Source organism: Hippocampus guttulatus, chromosome 8 (genome assembly GCF_054856545.1).
Source record: "Hippocampus guttulatus isolate MCC_2025c chromosome 8, RoL_Hgut_1.0, whole genome shotgun sequence".
Classification (NCBI taxonomy): domain Eukaryota; kingdom Metazoa; phylum Chordata; class Actinopteri; order Syngnathiformes; family Syngnathidae; genus Hippocampus; species Hippocampus guttulatus.
This window is the reverse complement of record NC_141268.1, coordinates 10,997,642-11,011,660: the sequence shown is the minus strand read 5'-3', so window position 1 is coordinate 11,011,660 and position 14,019 is coordinate 10,997,642. Positions and strand designations below refer to the sequence as shown.

The following is a 14,019-nucleotide window of genomic DNA, read 5'->3' as shown; positions in this document are numbered from 1 at the left end:
GTACATTTGAGCATCATGTTGTCAACTTTCCCTCGCTCATTAGTAGCGTGCATGCCTGCGCGCGTGTGTGTTTTGTCTTGGGTGGGCCGACACTTCCTGCACATTGGCCATCCAAAATGGGCTGCCGCCTCCGACCACTTTGAACTTCCTGCCTTCATTCACCTCCCTGTGGACTTGTGCCAGGCTGTCTTAGAAGACTTCATTTCTCTCCTTACTAACTGCATTGATACTTCTTGAAAAGAGGGAGGGGAGCGGAGGCCGCAGATTGGGCCTATCTGGGGGAATTTGATTTTGTTCCAGACCACAGTTATGAGTGGGAGGGCCACAATGAGGAGAGGGAGGAGGGGAGGTACGGACGGGTGAAGCATAGAGGAAATGGGTGTAGAGTACTCCTCCTATGTCGCTACACATTCCAACTCTCCTCGAAAAGAGCACAGAAGGAGTATTAACATCACCCCTTCGGACAAAACTCCAAAGCATACCGGCAAACTGGTAAGAATACATGATGCTTTTTCTATTACTCTTGCAAATTAACCCTTTGATGCACCCTGTAACCAGGTAACCCGATAAACTGTTCACTGTAGTAACCGCTGTCCCTGAAAGGGTTAATGTGTTCATATTCAGAACGACCATGTCTTTCCACTATCAGGACCTTAAACATGAACACATGGCACTGTATCGTATAATGCAAGCAAACGCAAGCCACTACTTATGGTGATGAGATCAGAGATTTGTCCAGACTGTCTCAGTCTTTTCATTGAAATATGAATAATAATAATGTAGGGGTTGATAGCGCGATGTAATGCCTTTGGTGTTGTCATCAGAAACTTCATAAAAATGTAGCATAATAATGAAACGCTGAAGTCTAATTATAAGTGGCCGAAGATTTTGAGTTTTGCACATATACCAGCACAAAATGAGTCATTTTGATCATGTACATTCTATTTTCAAATGAAATTGAACATGAGGGTGACACGGTGTGAACTGGTTAGCACGTCTGCCTCACAGTGCTGAGGTTCATGCTTCAATTCCGGCTCCGGCCCAACTGGGTGGAGTTTGCATGTTCTCCCCGTGTCAATGTGGGTTTTCTCTGGGTACTCCAGTTTCCTCCCACATTCAAAAAACATGCACAATAGGTTCATGGAACACTCTAAATTGTCCCTTGGTGTGACTGTGAGTGTGAACATTCGTTTGTCTACATGTGCCCTGCAGTTGGTTGGCAACCAGTTCAGGGTGTCCCGAAGACAGCTGGCATAGGCTCCAGCACGCTGTTGACCCTTGTGAAGATAAGCTGATCAAAAAAATGGATGGATGGAAATGTAACATGTTGCACGTTTATTTTCAATGACATTATGACCAGCATTTTTCGTTCCATGGGAACTAACACAATAGATTTGTTGCAAAGAAAATACATTGGATCACCGCAAGCTCATGGTCCAGTAAATATTCTGATATTTTCAGATTGGAAATATATTGGTTAAACAGTACACAATACAGCGATCCATGCTGCTCAGTGAAGGTCCACCTTGTGCCCATAAAATGCTAATGCAAACCAAGAATGTCCACCCTCTCAGCAAGCTCACGTCTGTTTGTGCCTGCTTGCAGTTAATTTCCTTAAAAAAAGAAAAAAAAGTGTTGGACCTTGACTTATATCCATTTCTAACACTATAACATGTACTTAATGCAATAAATATGAAGTTCAGTGGAAAATCTCAATTTTAAAACTAACTGTAAATCCCAAATCCATGGTCGCACTGTAAATGACAACATAGAAAGATACCAAGTGTTTCTCTCTGGTCTCAGCTTGTCTCAATCGCTGTTCCTGTTTGGAATAAAGGGACTTTTTGAATGGGTTTTTTGAAGCTCGGGGTGAGGGGCGCGTAAGACACAATCTTGCTGCTCATGCCCTTGTGGAAAAAAAAAAGTTATGAGTAAGTGGTTTGTGAAGTCATGGAGACCAAAGTGAAATGAGAGAGTAGGGGGAAGCGTCTTCGTAACTACGCTAATAAATAAAACATGTTGAGGGGAGAGAGTCACGAGATCGAGGCTTTTGTCGGGAGTCCACCCCTCATCTTGGAGACATTTTATGAGGAAGCTGAGCTGTGATTCATAAACGGGCCCACTTGCGCCACTTCCTCAAGGTACTGCCCAATAATAAGATGTATTTTTGGTTTTATTACAGCAACTTCAGCCATGGTGTTCCTCCTCATATCCTTGACCGTGCTGCATCTTGTCACTTTGTCCATGCTCCTCGTGGCTACGCTGGAGAAGGTGAGTGGCACTTTTTGTCGAGGAGATGGCGCCAGACAGTGCTCCATGGGAATAAATGTCAAAGCAATTCACCTGTTCCATCTCTCTGAAACCTTTTTCTTAATTACGCGGGGGGAAAAAAACAAAAAACGAGTTAACTCTTGCATAATACAACTAAGTAAAAATAAAATGAAGTAAAACTACTCATCAGGCGTCAATTGAAATGTTTTCAATGACATTTTAACATTCTTGACTGCCATAAAAGTAAACATTCATGACTGACTAAGTGTAAAATTAGTAAATGTTCAGTAAGACGCATATAAAGTAAAACTACCGGTACTCACCGGCTCCTCCATTGCAAAACATTTACTCATTATTAAAAGTAACAGTTTTAGTCCCTAAACTATCATTCAAATATAAAAATAAGATAAATTAAAGTCAAACTAATATACAGATCTATTTTAAGAAAAATTGCACACGAGGCAAAAACAGTTGCCACTGTATAACCTTAATTGACTTTGACATTAACTAAGTTAGTCACTGTATAATAAAACAAAAATAATGCTAAAATTGGCAACAGGGTGGCCGACTACAAAGTACATCAACATAATAACTCAGAGGTCAGGGGTTCATCTCGGGGCCACATTCAACATATATTGGAAAGGAATTTGTTGACTTGACCTCCCCTTTAAGTGACATTTCAATTTTTGAAACTGTTATTAAAGTACAAGAATGAGTAAACAACATATAATTAAAATATTTAGAAGTAAAATTATTTGCCAAGCTCCAAGTACTATTTGTATAGGAAGTGTTAAGTGCAGGCCGTTTTCTTTTGGTGTCCCCCAGGGTTCCATTCTTTGCCCAGTGCTTTTCAATCTTTTACGTGCTCCCCTCCTCAGCAACATAATTCCCCCCCGGCCCCCCAAAAAAATCAGATTTCATTTAACTTCCATGCAGAAGACTCCCAACTGTACTTCTGACTTAAATCCGGAAACGCCATGCAGCGTCTTTTCGACTGGAAGCAATTCAAATCTGAAAAGCAAATAACTTCCTGTTAAATGATGACACAATTGAAGTCGTTGTCTTTGCTCAGTGTGTTCTGTTTTTGAATGTTCTTCATAAATAGACTTTACTTACTTGTGTGTGTGTGTGTGTGTGTGTGTGTGTGTGTGTGTGTGTGTGTGTGTGTGTGTGTGTGTGTGTGTGTGTAGTCCTGGTGGGTCTGGGACAATTCAGAAATCAGCGACCTGTGGTACAACTGTTTCCATGACAATGCCTCAGATACATGGCTGTGTGCTGCCACCAATGAGAGTGGTAAATGATCATCATGATCAAATGATCATTTCTGCACGATCCCATGGTGTCCTCAGTGCTTCACGTTTAAAAACTGCTTGTTCTTCATTCGTTCCAGACTGGCTGCAGTCAGTGCAAGCGCTCATGGTGCTGTCCGTGGTCTTCTCGTCCATCTCCTTGCTGGTGTTTGCGGCTCAACTCTTCACCATGTCCAAAGGTGGTCTCTTCTACTTGACGGGACTCTGTCAGGCCTTTGCAGGTACTTATTAATATTATTGTTCTTCTTATTATGATTATTATGATTGACTAAATGTTCGTTTTCGTCATACAAAATGTTAATAGACCATAGTTGTTTTTACATATTTATTTATTTATGTATTTTTATGGCAAGAGTGTATTTTTAATTTATTGGGTTTTTACTGCTAAGTGTGGATGCCCATAAAGTGCATGTAAAATTTACTAGTATATAATTTGAAGCTTAATTTTGTTACATTTAGTTTTCATACATATACAGTATTATATAGACATAAATTTTAGAAAAAGTGTTACTGCGTTTCAACTGAATGTTTTGTTATTGTATTGTCTCATTTCACCTTTTTAACTGAGAAGAGCGTATCATTTTAGAGTTTGTTAGTGATAATTTCACTTCATTTTATTGTCATTCTCTGGGAAGAAGAATGTATAATAATAATAATAATAGTAATGATAACCAATAGCCAAACACTATTAAATGGTTTTGTTGAACATAAATGCATGAACAATTTAGTTTTACAATTTCATAGCATGCATTGATTAATATTTTTCTAGTTTAAAAATTAATTATTTTTTATTCTCAATGTTAATTTTCGTTTGTATTTACCTGTAGTGTTAAATGGAGAGCTACACAAGTCCGCCATATGGATTTATATATATAATAATATGTGTACTTTATTGGCAATCCTACAATTGACGCTTCTGTGGGGTTGGGCTCATACAGCCTTGCGAACCGCTTGTCCAACAGAAAAAACTGAGGAATCCAGAGCAAGATGTTAACAATGAATCAGCGATGTATTTTACCTGTCTATGGTACAACAAAGGAAATGATAAATAGCAAAAAAAGGACAGACAATAGGCTTGAAATGGCTCGTGAGACAGAACTCAACAGGTTGAAACTGTTGGCTTGCTTGGCCCATACTACACCGCTTTATCACCTGTTTCCCCCTTTTTTCCAGGCTGCCCAAATGGCCAAGCCTGTCAATCAATCGTATTCAATCAATCAGTTAAACAAAACTAAAAATGGTCATTGTAAATCAGAATTAATATTGTCATTAAATCAAAATTCTCATTATATGCTCCAACAACTTTTCCTGTTGCTCTCCCAGGCCTCACCGACTTTGCGGCGTGCCTCATCTTCACCTTTCACAGAAAGGAGATTCTTAATGACTCCAGAGATCTGGGCAAAGGTCGCTTCGGTTATTGCTTCATCCTGGCGTGGCTGTGCGTCCCCCTCCTGCTGATCAGTGGCGTCCTGTATGGACACCTGCGAAAGAAGGAGTGAAAACACACGACTTTAAATTTATGGGAATCAGAAGGACTGAAAGGGCCATGTTGTCGTACCCTGCGAAAATCTGTAAGAAAAAGTGCAAGCTGTGCACACATGAAGGAAAACGCCAGTAAATCTATGCATACTGCACATTGCTGTATTTTGCATCAGATTCTGCGAGTAACTTACTCCAGAGTGGATTCTTTGAATTTAAAAAAATCTTTGACACCTCAAAAGTTTTAAACATCAAATGTCTTTTCCAATGAAAGAGTATAAAGGAATATCACGGACATACTGGAACTAAGCAAAATAATAAGTACACAAAAGGATATCTTTTTTTCATTGTTTTAAATTGCAAGATTACATTTGTTCTGGTTTTTTTTAAAGGAAACAAAGGTCCTGTTTTTTTAAATAGATTTTTTTCACATTGAATGTCAACTTTTCTTTTTCTTGCAATATTTTTTTTGTGGAAAAAATGGGAACTCGTTACTTCAAAACTTCATTTGAAAAAATATTATGACTCAGAAACTATTCATCTTAAAAAAATCCTCAAAGAATTAAAAAATATATATTTTTTAAATTCTTATTTTACGTAATCATTCTTGTATTCAACCTCATAATATTTGGTTTATTTTTCATTGTGCCCTTAATTCTGTTTGGTATAAAACCTGAGCGGGCAAGGTGTGTCACATGGTGTCAAATTAACACTACAACAGAAAATTCATAATTTCTTTAGATTTTGGTGTTATTACTTTTATTAAAGTGATATATATATATTTTTTTCTCCGATAAAAGTATTCTCACAGCTTGTACAGTAATCTAGTGCTTTTTTTTCCCTTTTCAGTACAGGCTAATAAGGCCTAGAATCACTCAGCCACTCACTTGTTTATTTTATATTTTCAACCGGTTCATGCTTCCTTGCAACTCAACAGACTTGTTGCAATGTCAATGTATTCACACGTAAGATTAATCAAAGTTTTCAAGTAAGACTTGGGTGGTTTTACTGACGTCAGGGAGCTTGATGACGTCAGGAGAAGAGACAGCGTGCTGTTTGTATGTATTAGATAAGGGCGTATCTACCTTTTGTTGGTCATCTTTCAACATATTGCGACAGGTATTTTGTCAGCATTTTCCCTGGCAGAGCAGCAAGAATTCAGAAATGGACAACAAAGGAATTCATCAGGCAGTATTGAGAAATAGGCTCTGCAAAACAGAAGTGGGTAGTGATTCTGGATTGACTAGGCTATGATCAGGCTGGACCAGTCCAAAAAGACATTAAAATATTAAAATGACATATTTTCAAGAAAGTCTATTTGACAACTTTTTTGTCTGTGCAAAATGCACACACATTATGCAGATGACGAAAATGTTTATGCATTAATGTGCTCCTGTGTAAAAGTGAACGCAGGGAGGCAAGGATGTAGCCGATTGCGAATGGCGAAGAAATCTGTCAGCGGCACAGAATTTATGGAATCTAAATACAATGTCGCCCGCAAGGAGTGGAAGGCTGACTGACATGACAGGTAGGGGCGGGAACAAGTCAAGCGAGAACCACAGAGTCACACAAGCTCCACTGAAGGTGAGCTTGACAAAACGACAACGGAGAAATGCACCGACTGCATGAGTCTCGTCCGCGGCTTTCTGTTTAAGGACAATATGAGTTGTGGAGGACGGCGGCATACAAACTTCCTCTCCACAGCCACCATTGGATGTCTTTCCTGTCAATTATTTGATCCTCCAGATCAGCGCCTCGTAGGACCGATGGCTTACATGAGACGGGATCAGTAGCTGAGAAACTTACTATTTCATCACAGAGGCTGCAGCCATGCCGGGCTCTCAGGAGGCCAGTCTGGATGAGGATGCAGTGTTCCTGCCGGTAAAGCCGTCTTCGCCGGAGTTCCTCTACTCAGAGCTAGAGCGACATTCCATGGAGAAACTCCTGTGTGAAGGTCCCAAAGCTTTCTACAACTCTATCGGCGCAGAGCTCTCTGGTTCCTTCCTGTCTCCCGATGAGGTTAGCGAAATAAACAGCTGGGTTCAGGACTTTCACTTTACCCCACTGCAAAAAGAGGAGAATGGAGGGAACGTCAATCCAGATGAAGCGGACCTCACCTCCTCCTACTTCCCGTCCTACTCAGATGCGCCCGCTCCGGGTTTGGTGTTGGGCTGGCCTGAGGCGCCTTGGGTGCGCATGGAAAACATTGCAGTCTACACGAATCCCCCCGCCGAGGGAGAACCTTCCATCAGAGAGGTCATCCGACGGCATCTGCAGAAGGCCAGCCAAGTATGCATCCTTTACATGGATTTTAATATTTTAGCGTTCAGCAGGGGTAGAGCTGTTTCCAAGGCTATGTCCTGATTTACACTGCAGGTACTTGCCATTGTGACTGACCGACTGACAGACAGCACTATCATTGGGGATTTACATGACGCAGCCTCCAGGGGTGTCCCGGTTTACATTATCCTCAACCAACGAACTGTTGAGGAGAAGTACACACTCCACAGGCTGGGACATCCGGTGAGTTGGGCTCGAGTACAAAAAGTACAAAAAGTTGAAAATAGACACGCTCAAACAGATTAGTTTATAACTGCTGGAAGTGGTCCAAATTCAAAAAAGCTTTTCAACCTGATATACTGCATTGTGCGCTTGAGTTATGACACATCGCATACCTTTGTAATCACGGTCCCGCCAGCATAGTATTGCAGTTCAACTGGTTGCACAGCATTCGGTAGACTTACAGTTACTGTTGCAGAATCATCAGAATATGCTCTGCATGTGAGGACAAAATGATTTGATGGACCCATGTATCCATGCAGTCTTCCATGTAATTGTGTTTGTATGGTTCATTGTATCTAGAACCACATTTTCCTGAAGCCAAGTGTTCCTACTGTCTCATATTCCAATAATTCAATAGTGACAGGGCTCAATTGTCCTTGGGACCCATAATTCAAAGTACAAAAATTCCCAGGACTGTGTCCTGAGTAACAAGTTGCCCGGGTTGAAAGCATTTTTCCAAGACTTAGACAGACCAGGGTCCAACCCACTAGTCTGTGTACTCATAAACCTCTGTCTTAGGTATCATATCTGCAGGGTTCCAGAACCAGAACCTTTCCAATGGCTATAGGTTTCCAAAGTCTCATATTCCGAGAGTTCTATGGTATGAAGTTCCAGAATTTTAAGGCCTCCATGCATCCTACGCCACATCAGTATACCCTTGCTTCTCATGTGTCCTACTCGTTGAGTACCATGTATCCCACATTGCCAGGGGCCCAATATTGTCATATTATCAGAGATGTCAAATATCCTAAATTCCTATAATCCGATGTTCCAAATATTCATATTCACATAAATATACAGTATGCTGCCAAGCTCCCAAATTCAAAGGCTCTCCTGTTCCCAAGGTGCTATTTTCTTTGGGTCCTGTGATTTCAGTCTTTCATTTCCCAAGGCCCCTGTTTTCCTAAGGGCCTAGAGCATGCTCACAGGAAGCTGGGGTCTATCCTAGCCCAGACCACACCCGTGATTGGCCACTAGTCAGTCGCAGGGTCGAGACAGACAACCATTCACACTCACTTCCTGGCCTACAGTCACTGAGCAGATATTGATCTTGCGTTGACTGCTACCACTGTTCCTAATGTTATGTTTCACCTTCAATGGCAGAACATTCAGGTTCGTGTACTTGGAGGTAAAGGCTTCTGTTCAAGCAAGGGAAAGATGATGGTTGGGGAGTTGAAAGACAAATTCATTCTGGTGGATTTGGAGACAGTAATTCATGGTAGCTACAGGTAAAACGTTCATATCTAAAAGGTCTCTTACCATAACAAGTGATGATGTCATAACAGGTTTTCTTGATCCTCGACAGCCTCGCATGGACTGATGCTCACTTACACCGGCATCTCATCACTGTGTTCACTGGCTCAGTTGTGGACAGCTTCGACAAAGAGTTTCGGACCCTGTTTGCGGCGTCTGCCCCGGTTCCCAACTTGTTGCAGTACGCTGTTCCCCACGTGGAAATGACTGAGCAACAAAACAACTTCAAAGACCCTAGCCCTCCAAGACACTTCCACGTAACTCAAGAGATCCTCAACCCTCCTTCGCCACCGATGGACACCCGTCTGGACTGGGAGGCCATGGGTGTTATTACCAGAGAAAGCTTCCCGGATAGTCTTTTTGAAGACACGGAAATTGAGGAAAAGGAAACACTCTTGCATACTGACGTGAAGTTTGATAAAAACACACTCGTTTTGGATACTTATACTCAAAATGGATTTCACCCTATGACCATGAGAAGGTACGAACACCGCAGATGAGATGTTGATGATGTTTTAGACCTGAACCTTGAAATCTACAGTGCTAAAAGTCTTAGGTTACCATGAATTTTTTTTCTTGTACTATTTTTTTTTTCATTTTAGTCATTTTCACAAACAGTAAATTATTCAAAAAACGCTGCTAAACTAAACCTTAACTCTACCATAACCATCCATTTTCTGACCCGCTTTATCCTCACAAGGGTCGCGGGGCATGCTGGAGCCTATCCCAGCTGTCTTCGGGCAGTAGGCGGGGGACACCCTGAACCGGTTGCCAGCCAATCGCAGGGCATATAGAGACAAACAACCATCCACCCTCACATTCACACCTCAGGACAATTTAAAGTGTTCCATTAAATTAGGAGCCCTTTGTATAAATCAATACTCAAGAAATAGCTCTCAGTTTCAAAAAGGTAGACAAACTTTGCCCTGACCTAATCTCTAAACCAGGGGTTTTCAGTCCTGTTCCTTGAGAGCCGGTTTCCTGGATGTCTTCCATCCGTCCCTGCTACAACACACTTGATTCAAATCATCAAGATTGTTGTCCAGCGTCTGCATACCTTGCTGATTGTCTGATAAGATAACCAGCCCTCAAGGAAGAGGAGTTCTGCTCTATCCAGTCTGTAACACAAACCGTAACCCAAACCCCAACCACATCCCGATATGTAACCAACCCGACACTGAAAGATCCAGATACATTTTTAAATATTTAAATATTGACTTTTATGTTGGTACTAACAACTTAAAAATACATCCAGATCTAAATGATTTCATTTCATGCAGCCCACTTGATGAAATAAAATTGAGTAAATTCAATACATAAATTCTTTTCACTGTAGCCCTAACCCTAAAACCAACAGAATATCCGTAAATCTTGGGCCAAGAAAGATCGCATTCAACTGTTTGACCTCATCAATGATGGGGCAGTCTGCCCCCAACCATAGAATGACAATTGTCCGAAGGGGTTTATTCGTCATTCTTCACGAACTATGAAGTAGCCTACTACTTTTGGTGACACGAGACCTTTTACAGAGGGCTACATTCTTATGAGTGGCATTCGCGCCATACTGTAGATTTGCTAAAAAAATCCAATCTTAAGGTGGCCTGGGAATTTTGCAGAGCATTGAATATCTAAAATCAAATTTCTTTGTTGTATTAATTGAGGAGTCTGATGTATTAATGTGTGACTCCGTTTTGAGAGATGCTTGTTTTTGGACCTAATAGGGTGTGGGACAGCTCTCCAATGATAAACAGTATGCCAGACAACGCAAAAATTTCCAAGTAAGCTTGATAGGACAAATATTTGAAACATGTTTTAAAAATATAAAAATCTACTTTTCTGACAAAATGTTAATGTTAAAAGACAACACAGTCTTTCCCCCAGATAAACTGCAGGAATACAGTAAAATAGAGTGGGAGGGCCATACTGATTTAACCTAACTTAGTATATATGTCAAAATAATATTTCCTTCATTTCCAGTTCGTCAGAACATCAGACAGAACAAGCTGCTTTCCGACAGTTCTCCACAGAAGACAGAGCAATGTCAGCGTGGCGCGACAACAGAGACAGCGACTTGGGGCAAAACGAGTTTTTATTTTCCTCGATGAGGGAAAGACGCCGTGCAAGGCCCGATCCCAATGTGAAAGAGGAGAGCGGCTTCGACGACATCAGCTCCGGCATAGAAAACATAGCCGCATCAAGAGTAAGCCAATACTGTTGAAAAGCTAAGTTTTGCAAATTGTGGGGCACTGCCCAAAATGGGTCAGAGGCCAATTTTTTGGGTCAGTGATTAATTCTTAATGATCATGAATCAAGTGCACACATTTTGGTGTTTTTTTTTAAACGTTAGTTTTTCTACAGTACATGAAAATGTTAGGGCAATAGATGAGAGTGGGCAAGTAATCAATATGTAGCACAAGGGAATTTCAGGCCTTCTTGGAATTGTTGTCTTCATTATTATTCAGCCAACAAACGAGTCACATTTTAGGGGTGGTGGGGTGGTTCAACACGCCTGAAAAATTACAAATGTTTGCATTTTTATGAGTCTCCACCTGAAAACTCACCCAATGGCACTGCCTGAAAAATGTGAAAGAATTGACCTGTTACTCAGAGTGACCAAAACATTCTTGTTGTAACAGGATGCAGTTTTAAAGTTCCAAGTACACATGGGAATCTAATAATCAGTCAGCAATTTGGGTTTAAACAAACATTTTGGACAAATTCCAGGCTTCATACTTTTCTATTGGGGAAATGAAAGCCCCGATTGGAGGCTAGTACACTAGAAAGATTTTTATTTTTTTTAACTACGGCATCTAAAGTGGGGGGAGTAGATCATCAAATTTGATGATACATTTGAGGATTTGCCATGAAAAGTGGGGTGCAAGGAAATCCTTTACTTCAATTTGGAATACACCAACCTGTATTTTTGACAACCCCCAGTTTGATAGTGCACCAATGATTTGCCGCAAAAAATAGTTTTTTTTTTGTTTCAAATTTGAAGATTTATTTGAATGTTTCTGCTTGTAGAAGCCCTTAATCCTGAGGGTGCCGCAATCCGAGAGCTTCCACTCCCTGAATGACCTCATAAAGAGGTTTAAACCTCAGAATAACAGAGCAGAACTATTCAGAAAAGGCTCCAGTACCAATATGTCTGAGATGACCCAGTCCATGGTGGACCTCCACACGGATGCACCCAGCGCTGACCCAACTCCAGATGAGCGAAGATTCTCTGTACCGAAGCTCAATTCCAAAGTAAGCCCTGGCTGCTGCATTTCATTGCATTACTTATAATCGGACCTCATGTGATGAAAATCCATTTTTTGTAATATCCAGTATCATGACCCGGACCAAATGACACCAGGCTTAATCCTGATGAAAAGGAGGAACGATGTGATCAAGTCAGCCCTGCAAAGAATTCCACAGGCTTCTAAACCTAGACCTCGGAGCTTCGCCCTGGATTTGAGTTGGAGGCCTCTAAGGGAAAGAAAAGGGGAAGAGGAATGAGCTGCCGTATCATATAACAAAGCTCTATCTGTCTTGAAAGGAACTGTAAAACCTCTGTTACCTTTGTAGTATTAAACACCCGAACAAGAAAAAAGGCTGACTCAAATCAAGAAGTGTATTGATTTTATTTTTGTGGACCCGTGTTTAGCATGTCTCCCTCACTGTTGTGGCATTTGGGGTTGGAGTCTCAGCTTCAGCCTTCACGTTGGAGTTCTCATGTTGTCCTGGTAGTCTAGCCTCCTGCCGCATTCCAAAAGCATACATGTTAGGTTAATTGAAGACTCAAAATTGTGAACAGGTATGAATGTGCGGGTGACAGCTTGTTTGTCTACAAGAGCCTTGTGATTGGCTGCCCAACCAGTTCAGGGTGACCGTGCTTGTCCCACCCCAAATAAGCTAGGATAGGCTGCAGCTCGCCTGTGACTCTAACGATGACATTTTTCTTGTATTACCTGTAACATGTCAAATGATGTGATTCTGTTTTTTTTTTTAATATGCTGGCATTCGACTACATTAACTACGTGATAACTGCGAGTCCTCTCTGTGTAAATGCGATTGAATTAAAATGCCCTTTACGATAGAAAATGGGTCAGTGGATTGCAATTTATAGCACTACTGTGTATTTGTGGTTAGCATGTCTGACTCACCGGCAAGAGGTTAAACCCTCAGCCCTCATTTTATCTTGGTACTATGGCTTCCTCCCACGTTCCACAAGCATGAGTCTTAGGTTAATTGAAGAATGCAAAGTGTCCATAGGCATGTATGTGAGTGTGAGAGATTGTCTTTCGGTATGTGCTGTATGCAAATGGATGGTGAGGAATCCAAAGGATACATTCCTTCTCTTGCCCAAATGTTGGCAATGCTGTCCAAAAATGATGGATGCAGAGGAGGAAAACAAGCAAACTCCACACAAGAAGGCTGGAGACAAGATTTGAACCAAGAACTTCAGAGATGTGAGGTTGACATGTTAATGACACCTCCACTGTGCTTTGTACTTTGAAAATATTTCTAACACTTCATGCTTCCCACAAATGACATAAGTACACTTCAGTCTTGAGTTGACAATCCTGTCTGATGTGAAGCAGCGCTTTTTAATATTAGCCATGATTATCTGAAATGTATGCAGAACCAGAGACCATAGATCTGAATCAGGATTTTCCTCGTTTGTTTAAACGTTTAAATAAGCTTTTCCCCTTTTTCCAAAGCATATGTAAAAACATATTTACGTAAATGTAACATCACTTCGGGTTTCCTTGTACAGTATTCATACCTGTCAACTCATACGGTTTAGCCATAGTTCATACGGATTTTGTGGTGAATCTTACGTATATGGCCGTATCGCACAAATCATACGGATTCTGAAAATTTGGTGAAAAAAGTAACGCAGGAATACAACTCTGAACACAGTAATGCCACTAAGTAGAATGATGATTAGACATTAACCTGACATTGTATTATGGAGATCTACAATAAATATCATTGAAAATTCCGTGGGTTTTTTTCTGCCGTTATTTTGACATATAAAATCCTTTGGTATGTTATAAGGATTTTTTGCTCTTTATAAGGATTTTTTTGTTAGTTTATACAGGTTGGCGCTCCGAAAAGTTGACAGGTATGAGTATTCCCACTATGAATATCCTCA

At 40.8% G+C, this 14,019-nt stretch overlaps 2 protein-coding genes and 1 long non-coding RNA gene across 3 annotated transcripts; 2 read left to right on the top strand and 1 right to left on the bottom strand.

The window, feature by feature from the left end:
• Window positions 1-375: 375 nt before the first annotated feature.
• Window positions 376-5,873, top strand: emp3a (epithelial membrane protein 3a (MAM blood group)). The gene is given in 5 exon segments (XM_086117214.1): window positions 376-447; window positions 449-492; window positions 2,183-2,271; window positions 3,662-3,802; window positions 4,905-5,873. Coding segments are annotated over 5 exon segments (522 nt in total). The 3' UTR covers window positions 5,081-5,873.
• On the bottom strand, window positions 4,565-6,988 carry LOC147201122 (uncharacterized). The gene is made up of 2 exons (XR_015101565.1): window positions 6,867-6,988; window positions 4,565-5,062 (listed from the first exon to the last, which is right to left on the bottom strand). It is a non-coding gene; the product is annotated as an uncharacterized LOC147201122 (long non-coding RNA).
• Window positions 6,891-13,866, top strand: sack1e (scaffolding CK1 anchoring protein E). The gene is made up of 7 exons (XM_086117210.1): window positions 6,891-7,349; window positions 7,437-7,583; window positions 8,727-8,851; window positions 8,929-9,357; window positions 10,854-11,076; window positions 11,901-12,125; window positions 12,207-13,866. The coding sequence occupies exons 1-7, from the start codon at window positions 6,891-6,893 to the stop codon at window positions 12,375-12,377; spliced, it is 1,779 nt and encodes a 592-aa protein (XP_085973336.1). The 3' UTR covers window positions 12,378-13,866.
• Window positions 13,867-14,019: the final 153 nt, after the last annotated feature.